This window comes from Zootoca vivipara, chromosome 5, assembly GCF_963506605.1.
Source record: "Zootoca vivipara chromosome 5, rZooViv1.1, whole genome shotgun sequence".
NCBI lineage: Eukaryota > Metazoa > Chordata > Lepidosauria > Squamata > Lacertidae > Zootoca > Zootoca vivipara.
This window is the reverse complement of record NC_083280.1, coordinates 649,979-667,760: the sequence shown is the minus strand read 5'-3', so window position 1 is coordinate 667,760 and position 17,782 is coordinate 649,979. Positions and strand designations below refer to the sequence as shown.

Below are 17,782 nucleotides of genomic sequence, written 5' to 3'. Positions count from 1 at the left end.
ATTGAAACTGAATGTTTTATTAAAACAACTTCAAAATCAAAGTTAGGTGTTTTTTTTCCCTTTTCATATTATCTTGACAATGTGTTTTATACAATACAGTCTTCAGCTCCTGGCATGAAGGGACTGGGAAAGAAAGGAAAGGCTGGAGGTGGAGACAGGGAGAAATGAAGAGGTTTCTCGAGCTAACAGGCTGTGAATGTCTTCCAGAAGAAGTAATTGCAACCGGCTTTGCGTTCTCTGGGTCCAAGGGCTGGGTTCAAGTTGGCCGATCTCTCCAGCTCCAGCCTCACCTCATCCTGCTCGGCTCCACGGGACAAGTCGTCTGATTCCAGGGCCTCATTGTCCGTCTGGCTTGATTCTGAGAGCAATTCCGCCAGGAAATACTTGGCCAATTCCTTTGAGGGAGAAAGAGATAAAGAGAGGGAGAGAGACTGAGCTTGGCACAGCCATTTATCTTGCTATATGGCATGATTCCTTGCAGCTCAGTGCCACCAATATGTTCTAATGTCTGGCTCATACCAGATTTCACAGAACCTCTATTCTCAATAATGACGGGATTCAGAGGTGGAGAATACCTTGATTTTGTTTGTTTGTTATTGGTAAAGGGAATCTTCGCATGAGTCAATACTTGATTACTCCTTTGCAGCTGGCACCATTACAGGTGCCACATGATACTCATTCCGCATTTGTGAGAAATCAGTAGTTTAATGTTGCAGCACCTACACTTTGGAACTCCCTGCCTATTGACAGGCACCTGCACTGTACTCTTTTCAGCACCTGCAAAAAAACATTTTTGTATGGACAAACCTACCCAGATATTTAGACAGCTGATGCATGTGTAAGTCTGTTTTTAGTTCATTTCATTGCCAGTTTTACCTTTTGATTATCTTTATTCTTTTTGGAAACCGCTTTGAGGTTTTCTTTTACAATCAAGCAGTGTATAAATTTTATAAAATAAATGAAGGCACTATATATCTTTGTTCTCTTGTCCTCCCAGGTTGAGATGCTTTATGGTTTACACTTTCCGTTGTTGTTGTTTTGTTGTTGTTGGAAATCTTATTCAATAAATAAAATAAAATAACCTGTTGCCAAACACCCATTTGGGATTTCTTCTGCTGTTTGTATTAGCTCTTTATATAACTGAGGAGTTGAACCTCTATGGACAGCGGCAGTCTACCTCTGCATTAAGGGGACGAAGGTCTAGGGCAAGCATCCCCAAACTGTGGCCCTCCAGATGTTTTGGCCTACAGCTCCCATGATCCGCAGCTAACAGGACCAGTAGTCAGGGAAGATGGGAATTGTAGTCCAAAACATCTGGAGGACCGAAGTTTGGGGGTACCTGGTCTAGGGGGTCTGATCCAGCGGCTGCTACTGCTTCGAAGTAGTGATAAGGAGAAGGGATTCTGCACCTGCTCGGAGACTCTCCGGTTTTCTTCTAGCTCTGCTCCCCTCCCACGCCCTTCTCTCCCTCCCCCCTCCCTCAGACTCCTGGGTCCCTTACCTGTTTCCCCGCCGCTGCGGCCAGCGACTTCTGCAGGAATTGCCGGAGCCTCGGGTCCGAGGGGGCGGCGGCCACGGTACTCAGGGCCAGGGCGACCGAGACGAGCAGGGCGAGGGCGCACTGGAGGCGGCAGGTCAACATGCTGGCGAAGCCTGAGAGAGCGGTTCTTTCCCGGGGAAAGCGAGCGGAGAAAGGAGGCGAAGAGCGCGCGAGAGCCGGACGGGACGGGAAGGGACGGTGGAATGGCGCTGCTGCTGCTGCGACGTCTCCGCTCCTTGGGGTCGCTGTTACAGCTCATGAGGGGCGGTCGTGGCTTCTGGGATCTCTACCGGCGCCCCCCTTTTATAATGCCTTTTGCTGACGTCAAGGAAGAGGTGTAACAACTACCCCTACCCGCAAAAAGGATCCCGGCGCTTTTTGACGTCCCATTAAGCGCGCGGATCTGTTACCTCCCAAGTGAGGGGGTTGACACGTGTCTACAGAGGAAGGGCTGAAAGGAGGAGGAGGAGGAGGCATGGTGACGCTTGCCCCCATAGGACACGCAACGCTGGCTGCAAAGATGCCCTGTTGGGGGAAAATCGGTGCGCAAAGTTCCCACAGGCGCGCTCGGAAGTCCGTACGCACAGAGGAGAGCTTTGGCCTGGAGGAGTGGGCGTCCGGTGGAGGGAAGGGTGAGCGGGGGGGGGCGTTCGCGAATCCCTCCTTCCCTCCCCATGGAGGAATTGGTACTCTCCCGGAGGAGCTGCAAAGGGCAGGAGGGTGGATATGACAGACGCGGAGCGAGGAAACTGACTAGAGGACCCGCTCATGCAAACCTCCAGGCGCGCTGCTTCGTTTTTCAGGCAGCCGAATGAAAGTCTGGTCGGATTCATTCGGATCCGTTTCTCCGAATTTGCTCAGGACTGAAGCCTTGAGGAGTCTAGGTGGAGATTTGGGGGCTGATCCAAGGGAAGTTCTGCTGCGCACGATCCACTGAAACGAAGGTGGAGCCGCAAAACTTACCACCGGATTGGGCCCTTCGTTTCAATCTCTTCCTGATAGATCCATTTTCCCTTATAACCTCGGGCACAATCGGCTTCTCTCCTAACCCCGTGGATACACGAGCCCTGTTTTATCTCCGGATTAACGCCTTTGGCCTGTGTGCCTGGCTGCCTCCTTGCAATCATAGCCATAAGAGCGGAAGAAGAAGTTGGTGGATCAGGCCAGGGGCCCATCTTAGTCCAGCATCCTGTTCCCACAGTAGCCAATCAGATGCCTCTTGAGTCTTGTCGGAAACAGGATCCGAGCACTCGAGCAACTCTCCCCTCCTGTGGCTTCCAGCAACTAGACTCCCCAAGTCTCAAGTCCTAAGCAAGTTCAGAGAAGTGGATCCGAATGAAAGTCTGGTCGACTTCATTCGGATCCACTTCTCTGAACTTGCTTAGGACTTGAGACTTGGGGAGTCTAGTTGGCGATTTGAGGCCCAATCCAGCGAGAGGTTCTGTTGCGCCCGATCCCCTGAAAGAAAGGGGAGAGCCCTCTGCGGGGCCGCAGAATTTACCGCTGGATTGGGTCCCCTGCAGCATCCGCTTCTTTTCTAACTCCGCCTCCGCGGATTCGCAAGATCACAACAAATGTGTTTTAACTCCGAACCATCTCCTACCGTATGGCGCGATTGTGTCGGTGACGGCGCTCTTGCAATAGTAGCTGCAGGTTAAAATGCTTCCCGTCGCGTTTATTTCTCTTAGAGGTATTTTCTTTTATTTATTGCCTTTATATCCCACCCTTTTCTCCAAGGAGCTCAAGGTGGCGCGCAGGGTTCTCCCCCTCCTCATTTAATCCCCACAACAACGCTGAGAGGCAGGCGAGACTGAGAGGCTGTGACAGGCAGCACCCAAATTGAGCTTCGTGGCCGTGTGGGGATTTGAACCCTGGTCTCCCGGGTCCTAGTCCACACTCTGACCACTAGATCTCGCTGGTTCTCTAATGGGGTCCAGTGGGATGGACTCCCTGGGTCAGCTTGCGGACAGGATGATGACAACTTCAGGCTGCGATCCTGAATATATTCCAGGAGCCTCTCCTGAACAGTGAAACTAACTTCCAAAGAAGCATCCTCAGGATCGTGCCAAGAATCAATAAATACGGATTGAGGAGATACTGTTTTCGCCTCTGGCATTCTTCCAGGCGAATCATATTTATTCGGTAGTTAAGTCCTGCGAAATTCAGGACAACTTCCCGGTGCTAAATGAACGTGTCCAGAACTACAGCCTAAATACTGTGCCCAGTTCTGGGCACCACAATTTAGGAAGGATGCTGACAAGCTGGAACATGTGCAGACTGAGTAGGGCGACCAAGATGACCTCTGCTGCTCCAGAGAAGCGGACACGGAGCAATGGATTCAAACTTCAAGAAAGAAGATTCCACCTAAACATTAGGAAGAACTTCCTGACAGTAAGAGCTGTTTGGCAGTGGAATTTGCTACCAAGGAGTGTGGTGGAGTCTCCTTCTTTGGAGGTCTTTAAGCAGAGGCTTGACAGGCATATGTCAAGAATGCTTTGATGGTGTTTCCTGCTTGGCAGGGGGTTGGACTGGATGGCCCTTGTGGTCTCTTCCAACTCTATGATTCTATGATCAAGCCTGATGAGGAACGGTTGAAGGAGCTGGGTATGTTTAGCCTGGAAAAGAGGAGACCGAGAAGAGATAGGATGGCCATCTTCAAAGATCTCAAGGGCTGTCACATGGAAGGTGGAGCAAGCTTGTTTTCTCCTGCTCTGGAGGGTAGGACTAGAACCCATGGCTTCAAGTTGCAAGAAAGGAGATTCTGACTCAACATGCGGAAAAAACGTTCTGACAGTAAGAGTTGTTTGACAGCAGAACAGTCTCCCTCGGGAGATTGTGGATTCTCCTTCCTTGGAGGTTTTTAAGCAGAAGTTGGATGGCCATTTGTCAGGGACGCTTCAGATGAGATTCCTGCATTGCAGGGGGTTGGGCTAGATGACCCTTGGGATCCCTTCCAACTCTACAGTTCTAAGATTCTATGATTCTAATGGCAGGTCAGTAGTATGGAATAGTCACAAAGGAACCTGCTTTGTATTGACTCAGACCAAGTGTTGCCTACTCTGACTGGCAGCAGCTCTCCAAGGCTTGAGGGGGCTGCGGTGGTATTCCCAGCTTTACACAAAGATGCTGCCAAGGATTGAACCTGGGACCTTCTGCATGCCAAGCAGCTTCTCTATGACTGAACTGCAGCCTTCCCCCTTTAAAAAAAAAGCCAAGATTTCAGTTCTCGTCGTTCTGAAGGGCTGATTTAACAGGAACATAGGAAGGTGCCATTCCCAACCATACCTGCCAGAGATTGAACCTGGGACCTTCTGGGCTTCCGGTTGACCACGCCATCTTGCTCAGACGGGGGTCCGCACAGCGGAGCGGACCTCGGCGCTTCAGAGGTGGAGGGAATCGTTCCAGCGAAGCGAAACCTCCTTAAAAGCCCCAAATCGAGCTTTTTGGGGACAGATTTTGCCTGGCGGCGCCAAAAGCGGGCTCTCTCCTCCCCGGATCGGCTTTGTTTAAGAGCGCGGCGGACAGGCTGACATTGCTGCTCTGAGAGTGCGAAGCTGCGAGTCTGGGAAGTGGAGGTGGCCAATTCTTCAAAGAACATTCAGCAAATGAATAGACTGTGAGTAATTTGGATTCTTTGGAATGTAAATTAAGGCAACAATTTGGACCTGGGAGAGAGGGGAAAAGAGGAAGCCACCCCCCCCTACGGTAACATAAGAGACAGTAAACAGAAACCCGAAGCCGTAAACAGAAGATTTCAACTTAAAAGGATTCCTCAAAGGCATCAAAGAGAATCTCCCCTAAATGCAGGGTAAAAGGGGAGAGAGACTGTGGTTGTGATTGCCCTGCAGAAAGAAGTTAAGACTAAGAAAGACCTTTCTGTTCCTCGGGAGCCGGCAGCCCAGACAATCCAGTGAGTTGATCAGGATTTATAGTTAAATTCTATTTCTATCTTTATCTCTGGACTTTTTGGAAATTCTTTTTTGGTTTATATACTTTTGAAATGTGAGTTCGAACTTTATTTTTAAGAATGCAGCCAGCTTGTTAAAATGGAGTCGAGAAAATAGACTGCGATTATATTCCACCCCATGTGACAAGTTTTGACCTTGACAGGACTGAACTATGTCAACAAAAAGGTACCCGCCTGAGTTTCAGCGGACTGTTTTGACCTTAATGTGGGAAGCAAGAATAGAACTATGTCAAGAGGAGACACAACGGCAAGTGTTACAGCAACAATTCCAGATGATGATGGCAGAATATGATTTCTTAGAAGATGAAGCTTTTGAAACTGAAGAAGACGAATGTGAGAATGACAATGATGAGGACTGTGATGACTTAACACAAAATGAAGCCCATCACGAAAAAAATGATGATTTTACTCTACAAAAAGTTGGATGGAGTGCCTCCCCTTCGAGGGGGGCACGATTGGACTTACTGGAACTCCAGAATGACCACAGGGAAGAAGGAAAAATTAAGCAGAGAAGAGAAGAAGCTCAGGGGTCTGATATGGAGGCCTGGATGGCAAAAGACTGTAAACAGGGGGTGGGGTGAAGGGAAAGTGAAGTTGTGATTGTAAGGATGGGTTAATAGGACTATAACTGGACTGCTGACTATGGAACTTGCTGGATTGGTGGGGTGGAGCCAGTACTCGGGGGGGGGGGGTGTAAGGTTAGTTTGGGAATAATTATAGGTTTAAAAAGTGAATTGATTCTGGAAAAAGGTGAAAATATGGAGGCCTATAGAGGGGTAAAAATTAGGCACGGGAAGAAAAAATGGGAGTTTGATTTCTCAGTGATTGGACAATAGGCGAAAATGATAATAGTTAGTTTAAAAGTGGTACAAGATATAAAGGTGTATGTTATAAAATATGAACTATGAAACTGTTGAAGATGATAAATAAGGGAGGAAAACCGGGGAAGGGGGGAGGGTGGGGAAGCCCACAAAATATGGTTTAACAATTATGAATTTAACAATTATGATGAATTTTTTTTTGTCTTTTTTCCTTTTTGTCTTTTTTTTTCTTCTCTTTTTTCTCTTTTTCTCTTTTTGTATTTTCTTTTTTTTTTGGTATGACAATAGATGGTTGGATGGATGAACTCCTGCGTACTGCCCTGGTTCACTGGAGCTCCCTGGTGGCAGGGGGGGGCTTCGGGGGCAGGGGAGGGGGAGGAGGACAGAAACCCAATCATAAAATGGACCACTTCTGACTGTTCACCTGCGTGGGATACTTCTGTGGCAGGGGAGGACCCATGGAGGGGGGTGGGAAGAAGGTGGAAAAGGTGTATATGTATGTACCATCTTTTGTAATTTGTAAAATCAATAAAAATTATGTTTAAAAAAAAAAAAAGAAGAAGAAGAAAAAGAAAAAAAATGAACCTGGGACCTTCTGCACGCCAAGCAGGTGTCCTGCCCACTAAGCTATGGCTTTAAATGGGCTTTGAGCCATAGCTTGGTGGGCAGGACACCTGCTTGGCGTGCAAAAGGTATCCTAGATTATTCAAGACACTAGACCTCAAGGACACACACGGGAGCTGAATGTTGGGAGATTCATGCGGCTCAAAACCAAACTATGGAACTTGCGGCCACAAGAGGCAGTGATAGCCACCAACTTGGGTGGCTTCAAAAGAGGATCAGGCGAATTCATTGAGGAGAGGGAGATCGATGGCTGCTAGCCATATTGGCTCTGCTGTATTATTCCCAAATATTGAGGCTGCAGTCCCAGAAGCCCACTTCTGTGGGAGTGAGCCTTACTTCTGAGTAAAACATGCCTCTGTGGTAGGGCTACATACCCAAGTTGCTTAGTACCGCGTACCCTGCTATCCCGTATACGCTTACTTGGAAGCTGGGAAGGGAGAGAAGAATTACTCCCGAGTAAAATGCACCCATGGACACAGCAATATGTCCTCTCTCACATCGGGACTTTAGTTGGATCGCGCCCATCAGTTATAAAAAGGAAGCTCGTCGGAGGGCCCCCGTCCCCACTAATCGATCCTCTCCATCGATCCCATTCTTTTCTTGAATCGATAAGGAACTGGCTAAGGAGAGGGGGGGGTCCCGAGATCAATTCACCTGTCTTCTCCAGAATACCCCACTGTTACGCCACCCCACAGTTCACAACCCCCTGCCTGCCCTTATAAAGTTTTGGCTTGTGAGGCCCCGATCCACTGCAGTGCGCGTCTCTCTTATGCATGCTTACTCGGAAGTAAATTCCACACAGCTCAGTCTTCAACAGTCCTACTCTCTAAGTAAGCCTGCAGTCTGAGCATTTCCAGCCTCCGCCAGCCCGGTGGCCATTCGAAGGGGATTACTCTGGAGGAAACAGGTGGATCGTCTCAGCAAGGAGGAAACTTAAAACTGGCAAATCCTCCCCCGCGCCCCTAAGGAGGAGAAACGATCATAAATCACAGGCGCTGGGGCTCACATTTATGGGATTTTATTCCTATTGTTAATATTATTGACCCTCACCTGTTTACGTTCCACCTTTGTCTCTGTTTTAACTATTGCCAGATTCCAAACCCTCTATTTTATGTTGGAAACGAAATTCTAAATTACTTGTGCTGTTTGCTTGTGATGTTTGCTTTCCTTCTCCCCTCATCTTTTTAGTCGATTTGTCCTAGATCTCAGCTCAACCACTTATTCGAAAGCAAACCCGCCCGCCTCGAAATCCACGTGAACTTCCCCGAGTAGGAGGAACGCAACCTAAAGCGGCACAAAAACAGATTCCATTGCACACACAAAAATTAAATTTTTTTTAAAAAATCACAGGGTAATTTCCCTCCGGATTCTAATGGATGCGCACCTCAGGCGCTTGACAGCCATCTGTCAAGAATGCTTTGATGGTGTTTCCTGCTTGGCAGGGGGTTGGACTGGATGGCCCTTGTGGTCTCTTCCAACTCTATGATTCTATGGTCATTTTCTAAGCGTGCTACTTGACATTTGATACAATTTGTGAATAAACGTGTTTAGGATAAGAGAGCAAGGGAATCATACGGTAGAACTATAGAGTTGGAAAGGACCTCAAAGGTCTTCTAGTCCAACCCCCTGCTGTGCAGAAAGCTAAATAGAACAAAATGTCTCTTGAAATATATCTTCCATTGGTCTCAGAGCCATGCCCCAGCTTTAGTCAAACACATTTGTTGTTGTTGTTGTTGTTGTTGTTGTTGTTGCTGCTGCTGCTGCTGCTGCTGCTGTTTACATCTCACCTCTCCTCCAAGGACCACGCCCTGATCCTGCTATCTTTGGCCGAAGCACTCATTTAAAGCAGCAGATAACACCAAGGTTGCAGGTTCGATCCCCTTATCAGGCAGCTGCACTGCAGGGCGTTGGACTAGATGACCCTTGGGTCTCTGATCCAATTCTGTGATTCTAGTATTCTGTATGACCTTAGAACTAGGCTGCATCTTCTCATAATGGGCATTGCAGAGCTTGGAAAGGAGGTTCAGAAAACGGCAACCGAAATGCTCAAGGGGATGGAGCAATACCCCATTGAGGAAAGGTTGTCATATTGGGGGGGGGGTGTCTTAGTTTAAGGAGGAAAAGTGAGCGAAATGAGTGACATGATAGAAGTAAATAAAACCATTCATGGTTTGAGAAAATGGACAGAGAAAAACTTTCATCTATCTGGCCTGAATCTTCCAACATTCCGCTTCCCTGGATGTCTACAAGTTCTAGTGTTGTGAGAGGGGAAGGAAAAACCTTTCTCCATCCACTATCTAGATGCCATGCATAATTTTATAGACTTCTGTCATGTTGCCTCTTACTCAGCTTTTCTCTTACACTAAAAAGTCCCAAGCGCTGTAACCTTTCCTTATTGGGCCGTTCACCAACTCGTAGAGGAGGCAACCAGCGATTTTGAGTAAGAGTAGCCCTGCTAATTCAAACCAAAGGTCTATCCCAGTAATAATAATAACAATATCAATAACAATAATATTTATATGCTGCCCATCTGACTGGGTTGCCCCAACCACTCTAGGCGGCTTTCAACAAATTAAAATGCAGCTAAGACATCAAACATTAAAAAACTTCCCTATACAAGGCTGCCTTCAGGTGCCTTCTAAAAGTCAGATAGCTGTTTATTTCATGGACATCTGAAAGGAGGGCATACTGAAAAGCAAATTGAAAGGACACACTATCCTAAATCCCATATCTTCAACTGGTTCAAATCTAAATATGGTGGCTTAACTGTGCTGGGGATCAAGCTGCAGGTAACATTTCTTAACGCCATTGCTCTTGAATACATACATTATCAAGACTTATCATTTTCTCCTTTCTTAGGCCGCTTGCTTTCAGTTGCAAATTATTATTCATTGATCCAAGAGTTATTTTTTTCTGGAAATGTCAATACCCATCCAATACTGCCATATGCCCATGCACTAATATTTGCCTAAGGATCTATTCTGATTTGCATCTTTCATTAAGCAATTGGAAGCTGGCAGGTCTTATCATTAGCCAAATTGCATGTGAAATCAACTCAGGGCATTTGGCCCTAAAACAGTGGATCTTTATTAAGCAAGGAGTATTTTTGCCTCGCTCAGTTCGAGCCACGCACTCATAAATGCCTGGCTGGATAATGAATTGCGAATACAGGAAATGAAATAGACATAGCTGGATCAATATCATATTCATCCTGATTCATAAACCAGTTATCCTGAACCAAAGCATTCTGGGAGTTAGAGAGTGCTAACAGAGAGATGTCATAAAGGGCTGACATTATGATGCCTGCTACAATTGATGACAGTCAATATAGCAGGTGGGGCTTCTTAAAGCCTTTTTATTATGTATAACTTACTGGATACAGCTAAAATTATGGAGATATAGGCATTCAGTAGAAAAGAGAAGTCAAGCATGGAATTATTTCAAGGCCGTTTAAATACACACGAATGTATCACACTTTGGCCTCATTTTCACTGTTGCTAACTCCCACCTGAGCGACTAATGTGTTGATTGTTGAAACTGGAGTCAAATGTTGACCTTGAATGCAAATTGTGGCATATGATAATGTGTCTGAGAGACCAGGGTTCAAGTCCCCCTCTGAGCCATGCAGCTCACAGGGCGGACCTTGGGTGTTGGTGACTGTCTTCGCTCACCATTACCTACCTCGCAGGGTTGTTGTGAGGATTAAGTGAGTAAGAGGAGAACCATGTACTCCTCTTTGAGCTCCTTGGAGAGAAAAAGGCAAGATATGAACGTAATATATAAATAAATAAGGCAAGAGCCAGTGGATCTCTGGTTGAACCAGGAGGTTCCTGGCTCAGCCAACCTCAGTAGGTGTTAAGTCCCAAAGTCCAGTTCAGCCAGAGATACAGCAACTTAAGTCTTTCGTCACAGCAGACATAAGCCAGCAGATCTTAAGCAAGTGTAACCCCCCTGGAAAAGGAGTGTTCCAGGCAGTAGGAACTGGGGGGGGGGGCTTAGCCAAGATCCTAAATCTGTTCCTCTTGGTCACACAACCTGGGAACCTAAGTGAAGCCAGGGAAACGGGTGGTGTGATTAAAAACTCTGATTTAAAGGTCTCTTTTCCCTCTTTCAGACTTAGACCTGCTCCTTGGCAGAGGCTGGATCTAGCGTACTTCATGCCAGCTTAAGATCAGCCAAAAATTAAAGATTAGCCATCAGGATTCATAGCCATTAAACCTTGGGCCGGAAGCCAACCCCTTAGCTTAGCCCTGTTGTTTAGTCGTTTAGTCGTGTCCAACTCTTCGTGACCCCATGGACCAGAGCATGCCAGGCACTCCTGTCTTCCACTGCCTCCCGCAGTTTGGTCAAACTCATGTTCGAAGCTTCGAGAACACTGTCCAACCATCTCGTCCTCTGTTGTCCCCTTCTCCTAGTGCCCTCCATCTTTCCCAACATCAGGGTCTTTTCCAGGGAGTCTTCTCTTCTCATGAGGTGGCCAAGGTATTGGAGCCTCAGCTTCACGATCTGTCCTTCCAGGGAGCACTCAGAGCTGATTTCCTTAAGAATGGATAGGTTTGATCTTGTTGCAGTCCATGGGACTCTCAAGAGTCTCCTCCAGCACCATAATTCAAAAGCATCAATTCTTCGGCGATCAGCCTTCTTTATGGTCCAGCTCTCACTTCCATACATCACTACTGGGAAAACCATAGCTTTAACTATACGGACCTTTGTCGGCAAGGTGATGTCTCTGCTTTTTAAGATGCTGTCTAGGTTTGTCATTGCTTTTCTCCCAAGAAGCAGGCGTCTTTTAATTTCGTGACTGCTGTCACCATCTGCAGTGATCAAGGAGCCCAAGAAAGTAAAATCTCTCACTGCCTCCATTTCTTCCCCCTTCATGGATCAATGCCTTGTCGTGGCGAAGGGGCTTGAATAACTCAGAGAAGCTATGAGCTATGCCATGCAGGGCCACCCAAGATGGACAGGTCATAGTGGAGAGTTTTGACTAAACGTGATCCACCTGGAGAAGGAACTGGCAAGCCACTCCAGTATCCCTGCCAAGAAAACTCCATGGACAAAGCTTAGCCCTATCATTCAGCAATTTTCCTGCTGATCCTCCCAGACAGCTGTGAACTGGTGATGTTCACTCAGTGAGGAGGAGTGGGGGGCGGAATCTGTATGTGCTTAGGGGTCTCCGTGGATTCTATCCCACATCTTTTCCTTTAATGTGATCTATGAATCAATTGCAAGATTTTTGCCTGTGCACGCTGCATGCTCCCTCTCTGCATGGATGTGCAGAGACAATGGAAGTTGGGACAATGTGCTGAGTTGGGGAGGCAGCGTGCGCATTGATTCCTCTCCGTGGGATGGGACTGACTGGGGAGCTGCTGTTCCCGATCCAGCCCACTGTTTTCATTTTACTCCTCATATTGCTTTGCAGGCACACGGCCTTGAGGATGAGCTCCCAGGGAATTCATCCCCCCCCCCCCGGGGAATGATTGAAATATTAGAGCCTGCCTACACATATGGTAATTCTGCAAAAAGAACTGCCATAAAACTCACAGGTGGCTTGTTGAACCTGACAATATCAGATGCGGGCCTTTGTGCAGCAGTCTGATCACACAGGAATTGTGGCTTCTTGCTTGGACTGTTCTTATAGATGGGGAGGGAAAGAACTGCTATCAAATGGCTACTACTAGCCATGGCTGGAGGCAACAACGCTTCTCAAGCCCAGCTTCTGGGAGCCACAGGAGGGGATCTCGCACTCAGGTCCTGCTTGCAGACTTCTCAAGAGGCGCCTGTTGTGTCTTTGAGGAGCATATAATCTCTGGGAGCCTGAGCAAGAGACATGCATTGAACTACTTCAAGACAGGGGAAATAACTTGGAAGCAGAGGAGCCAGCGTCAAGAGCTGGGGGACTCTCGTGGGAGACTGGTGGCAGTGGAGGAGGAGGAGGAGGCGGCACAGCATGCTCCTCGTCAGCCCTGAAGCCCTGGTCCAGGAAGCCGGCGACTCCAGGAGTTGTGCGTTCTGTCAAGGCACTAATTGGATCATCACACACCAGCTCCACACACAACACATATCCAATATAATCCAGACAATCAACTCTCTCCATGCAGGGAGCTCAGCGGGGCCTGTTTCCTTTGCAAAGCAAGAGACAAATTCAAAGGAAAAAGCTCTCCGTTCTTTCATTTCTGAGTAATCTTCCCTTGCTCTTCCTGCCAGCCTCTGATGTGACACGCACATTCACACCGCTTGACCTTTACGTGGATTTTGGAGAGGCAGGAGAGAGTCAAAACACAGAGAGGTACCACTCAAATTGAATGGCAAAGTGGACATGAGCCGGGAGTAAAGGACTATGCCAGAAAAGGCCAGTGTCATCTTTATTCTATTGTTATGAGTTTCTGGGTGCCTTGTCTCCCCTAAATTCCCGGGTGTTGGTGTTTAATCAGTGCCCAGAGTATTAAAATGGACTGCCGGGTGCTGGATTTAGCAAAGTGATAAAATACAGGCCAGGGGCGTAGCCAGGATCAAAACTAGGGGGGGGGCAAGCCATGGTCGTTCAGGGGCGGGGCCAAGGCACGGGAGGGGAGGGGCCACGAAGTGGGAATGTGGGCGGGGCTACAGGGCCAGCGGGCCTGATGATATTGTGGCGGCGGCAGCGGCCACCTTGTGCTTCTGGGGCTGGCAGCGTTGGCGGCTACCCTGCTTGGCTGGAGAGGACGGGAGGGTCGGGCAGGCGAGAGGGGGTGGCAGGGCGGGCGAGGGCGAGGCAAGGCACGGCCACAGCCAAGACGGCTCCGAGGCGTTGCTGCATATCAGCATAATATTTCAACCATGGTTCAAGCCCCACCTTAGGAAAAAATTCCTGCATTACAGGGGGTTGGACTAGATGACCCTTGTGGTCCCTTCCGACTACAATTCTATGATTCTATTGATATATTACCATAGCATATGCATCATTCTGCTTTCTTGAATTGTCCTACTCCTAGGCATAGCAGCCAACTCCTAGAGGCCTAGGTGCCTCCCCCCCCCCAATTACTGGTAAATACCGTATTTGAAAGAGTCATCCCCCCATGTTGATGGGCTTTCTATGTGGGGCTTATCTGCCCCCCTATTTTATTAAGGATGGAAGAGGGAGGGAAGGAAGGAAGGAAGAAATAGAGAGAGGGATAACTCATATTTGTGGGTTCCTCTGGGTGACGCTGTGATGCTGGAACTCTGCATGTACAGGAACCTTGTAAGCAGCTTTCTCTCTGTTTGATTTACAGCAGGCATGTCCAACAGGTAGATTGTGATCTACCAGTAGATCACTGGATGTCTGTGGTAGATCACTGGTAGGTCACTGGCACCCCTAAAAAAAGCTCACCCAAAATTTTCCTCCTCCCTAAAAAAGTTGAACTATGACCTGAAGCCCTAAACAAAAATGGGCCTCCCTCCCTCCTAAAAGAAGCTCAACAAGTTTGACCTGAACCCCAAAAAACAGGGCTTCCCTTCCTTAAAAAAAACTCAACAGCTTTGACCTGAACCCCCCAAAAGGGGGTAGATCACCCCCAGTTTTAAACTCTGTGAGTAGATCAGAGTCTCTTGGGAGGTGGCCACCCCTGATTTACAGTATACAGATGCAGGAGGAGGGGCAGACTGGAACACCACTGCTTTTTATAAACATCACTGTGTCTGTCAAAGCTACAGCCCCCCCCTTTCTTATTCACTTCCTTTTAGCCTTGCAGAGCCACCTTAGTCAAATTGAATCCTCGGAGTCTGCACCCTCATTAAATCGCCAATAGAACTCTTAATGCTCCTGAATGCTCATTAACAACTCCCACTTAAGAACAATAGGGTGAAATGGTCAGCTATCGAATCTTGCCTGGGGATATATGCTCCATTGTCTTAACTGCTTAACTACTGGTAGCCACTTTGCTTTATTTATTTGATGTGTTTTTGTTACAGCTGTGCCCCCCCCCCCCAGCAAGCGGAGACTTAGCTGCTCTTGCTAAAGCAAAGCCCTTTCCACTTCAGTTTTTGGAGGGGAGAAGTGCTGGTTATGGTCTGTAAAATACATTATTTTTTTGCTTCTAGGGGGGGCAGCTGCCGCCTCCTGCCCCCCTGCCTACGCCCATGATACAGGCCAAACTAGTTCAGGAAATCGCCTGGGAGAGGAACCATTATGGAGAACAAAAAAGGCAATGGGCAACTAACAAAGCAAATCCTCTGTGCCAGACGGCTGGCGAGTGTGAGCCCCTCCTTCTACAGAGAGATAGTGAGCAGGGGCAAAGCAGAATCTTAGGATTGAGGTTGGGAGTGATGTGGGCTGGAGGAAAAATAGTCGCAGGCTATCAGCATCAGCAAGCTGAAGAGAAAAGTGGCAATCTGTTAAAGACAGCAAGATGGGCAGAGGGGCAGGGCTGATTTCTGCTAGCATCCAAAACTGTAGCCATGGGAGAAGCAGGACCCTTTTGGAGTGTTGATGCTGTGAGCTCCTCCACCATAGGTTCAGGTTGTATATATGTGTAAATAAACCATATATCATAAAATGGAGAGCACTTAGCACTTGGACTCACTATCCCTGAATGCCTTGATCTCCAGCTTCTCACAGACTCAGCCAAAATATTTTTAAGGCTACACAAATGCGCGCACACAAGCACCCCTTTCCAATGCATGTTTGTGGGGATCCAAGTCCTTGTAAGTAATCAGGACATCTGAAAATCCCTGAAGTCTGTCCGCGAGGATATCAGCCTTCGAGGTTTATATCGGTTTATAGCAGAGTTGAAAGACTGTGAGCTGGGGCTACCTGGAGTGACCCTGTCCACCCACCAGCCACCCTGTCACATTCACACGTCACTAGCATTGCTTAAAACAGGCTCCCAAGCTCCACTCCTTCATCTTCCTTGCCCTTTCTCTCTCTTTACTTACAGTTTCTTCATATTTACAAGGATGGTCCCAAATTCTAAACCTACACGGTGGGAGCTAGTTTCTTTGCTGCTTCATGCAGGAGAGGGATGGGGAAGAGGAAAGGGAGGAGATTGAGAGTTTGACAAGGAACTCTCTCCCTGGAGAAGCCAGGCTGGCTCCCTCCTTGCGGTCCTTCTGCCGGCAGGTGAAGACCTTCTTGTTCCAAGAGGCTTTTAATGAAAGGGATGGGGCCCTGCTGCTTTTATTGTAATTATCTGTGCGTTTTAAATAGATTGTTCATATTTTATATAGTTTGAATTCTATACAACAACAACATTTGCATACTGCCCTTCGTCTATGGATCTCAGGGTAGTTCACAATATAAGAATAAAATATATTTAATGGGTTTTTTTAAAAAAAAAAGATTGGTTTTTATGTTTTAACCTGTTCCTGTTTTACCTGCAAGCCACCTCAATTTCCTGTTAGGAAGAAAGGCTGCTTATGAATAAATGTACAATTAATGTGGGCAACCCACACAGATGGATGGGGTATAAATTATTATTATTATTATTATTATTATTATTATTATTATTATTAAATAATCTATTAGTTTCAACCCTGCCTCTGCTGAGTGGAGGCAGGCAAGGTTGCTTAGATTCAACGAAAGATTGGTGCAATAGCACTCAGGTTGAAAAGCCAAAGCACAGGCGATGTTAATCACATATCTTATTTGTCTCACAACAACCCTGTGAGGTAGGTTGGACAGAAAGATGGTGCCTGGCCCCAAGGTCACACAGAGAGCTTTGCCACAAAGTGGGGATTTGAACCCTGGTCTCTCATGTCCTAGTCTGATACTCTAACCCAGGCTTCCTCAACCTCGGCCCTCCAGATGTTTTTGGCCTACAACTCCCATGATCCCTAGCTAGCAGGACCAGTGGTCAGGGATGCTGGGAACTGTAGTCTCAAAACATCTGGAGGGCCGAGGTTGAGGAAGCCTGCTCTAACCGCTACACCACACTGCTTCTCTCTCGAATGCCTGTTTGTCTTCCACAAATTTCCAACCTGGAGATTGGATTGTGCTGGCTGCCTCTGGTTTAAAGAGGAGGGACATCGCTGCAGGCTACTCATCCTCTCTCTGTGATTATGGAACTGCAGCATATTTACAAAAATGGATACAGTTCCATCTGGCGGATTTAGGAAGCCATTGCACTCCAGTAGGGTGCAGCACAACAAATAGGGGGCCGTTCCAAGATGCCTAAAGCCAAGGTGAGCTGAAACTCATTCACTGCATCTCCCCAATATCTCCTCTGCAAGTTTTTATGGCAACCATTCCTCAACTGTTCTCAGGATCTGCAAATTATTTTACATTAAAAAGAGAGAGTGATTATGAGTGAAGGAGGCAAGCCACCCAAGAAAGATAATTGCAAAACCAGGACAGGGCTGTGGTCTTTGACTTTCTTAGCCACATTGAGCATCATTTGATGGAATCATAGAATCATAGAACCATAGAGGTGGAAGAGACCACAAGGGCCATCCAGTCCAACCCCCTGCCAAGCAGGAAACACCATCAAAGCATTCCTGACAGATGGCTGTCAAGCCTCCGCTTAAAGACCTCCAAAGAAGGAGACTCCACCACACTCCTTGGCAGCAAATTCCACTGTCGAACAGCTCTTACTGTCAGGAAGTTCTTCCTAATGTTTAGGTGGAATCTTCTTTCTTGTAGCTTGAATCCATTGCTCCGTGTCTGCTTCTCTGGAGCAGCAGAAAACAACCTTTCACCCTCTTCCATATGACATCCTTTTATATATTTGAACATGGCTATCATATCACCCCTTAACCTTCTCTTCTCCAGGCTAAACATACCCAGCTCCCTAAGTTGTTCTTCATAAGGCATAGTTTCCAGGCCTTTGACCATTTTGGTTGCCCTCTTCTGGACACGTTCCAGTTTGTCAGTATCCT

The 17,782-nt window shown here is 47.4% G+C and overlaps 1 protein-coding gene across 1 annotated transcript; it reads right to left on the bottom strand.

Moving 5' to 3' along the window:
* On the bottom strand, positions 1–1,796 carry LOC118093844 (somatostatin-like). The gene is made up of 2 exons (XM_035133602.2): positions 1,502–1,796; positions 1–395 (listed from the first exon to the last, which is right to left on the bottom strand). Exons 1-2 carry the CDS (start codon positions 1,640–1,642, stop codon positions 183–185), a joined length of 354 nt encoding a protein of 117 aa, XP_034989493.1. The 5' UTR covers positions 1,643–1,796; the 3' UTR covers positions 1–182.
* Positions 1,797–17,782: the final 15,986 nt, after the last annotated feature.